At 75.9% G+C, this 899-nt stretch overlaps 1 protein-coding gene across 1 annotated transcript in view; it reads right to left on the bottom strand.

Annotated features, from left to right (window-relative positions):
- Positions 1 to 770, bottom strand: part of FAF2 (Fas associated factor family member 2) — a 16472-nt gene extending 15702 nt beyond the window's left edge. The window contains exon 1 of the mRNA XM_010579019.1: positions 190 to 770. Coding sequence (XP_010577321.1) covers positions 190 to 459 — 270 coding nt within the window. The 5' untranslated portion in view covers positions 460 to 770. The remainder of the gene's footprint in view (positions 1 to 189) is intronic.
- Positions 771 to 899: the final 129 nt, after the last annotated feature.

Below are 899 nucleotides of genomic sequence, written 5' to 3'. Positions count from 1 at the left end.
CCCGACACCCCCGGGCCCGCTCCAGGCGAGGCCTGCCCCCGCTCTCGGAGAGCCCCGTACCCCCCGGCCCGGCGCAGGCCGGCAGGACCCCAGCGCTGGCGGGACGGGCCCAGCCCAGCCCGTTCCGTGCCCGCGCGCCGCCTCCTCCGCTCCCGCCGGCCGGCACAGGCTCCCCCCCCGACGCGGCACCTGGAACTGCAGCAGCTTCTCGGTCTGCTCCGCCGTCAGCTCCCGCTCCTCAGGCGCCGCCATTTTGTTGCCGCCTCTGACCCGCCGCTCCGTCACTCTCCGGAACTGACGTCTGCCCACCCGCACTTCCGCCCCGGCTCCAGGGCGCGCGCGCGCGAGGCGCCGCAACGGAGCCAACGGCCTTTTATCGACCGCAACCGGAAATACTCGACCGCGTTCCGGAGAAAGCCGAAGCGCTCCCGGACCTATCCGGAAACGCCCGAATGTCATCGACGGGGCTCGCCGCTCTCGGGTGTTCCCGACGGGCGCGCGAAGAGTTCCGAAGCGTGCCGAAAGCCGCTCGGACGTTTCCGGAGCTGGCCGGGGCGGGGTGGCTGCCTTTGGCGGCGGGAGCGGGTCCCGCGGGTGGGGGCCGGGAGCCCCTCGGGAGCGGGTCGGGCTGCCTGTCAGCCACCGGGGCGGGGGTCCTGCCCGGGCACCTCCCGTCCCGCCGGGTCGCCCGTCCACCGGCGGCGGCTCCACCCAAGATGGCGGCCGCCAGTTAAGATGGTGGCTGTGAGGGATCGCCCGCTCCCACCCCGAGAGCTACGAGTGCGCGCGGGGGGGGGGACGGTGCCCCGGGACCACGGCCCTGCGAGCCCGGGGAGAGGCAGCGGAGCAGCCCCGGTCCCCCATGCCCGCGGTGGGGCCGCGCCCGGCTCGTACCGGCT

The sequence above is a fragment of the Haliaeetus leucocephalus genome, unplaced genomic scaffold (assembly GCF_000737465.1).
Source record: "Haliaeetus leucocephalus isolate CR32 unplaced genomic scaffold, Haliaeetus_leucocephalus-4.0 Scaffold656, whole genome shotgun sequence".
In the NCBI taxonomy this organism is placed as follows: Eukaryota; Metazoa; Chordata; class Aves; order Accipitriformes; family Accipitridae; genus Haliaeetus; species Haliaeetus leucocephalus.
This window is presented reverse-complemented; position numbering and strand designations above follow the sequence as displayed.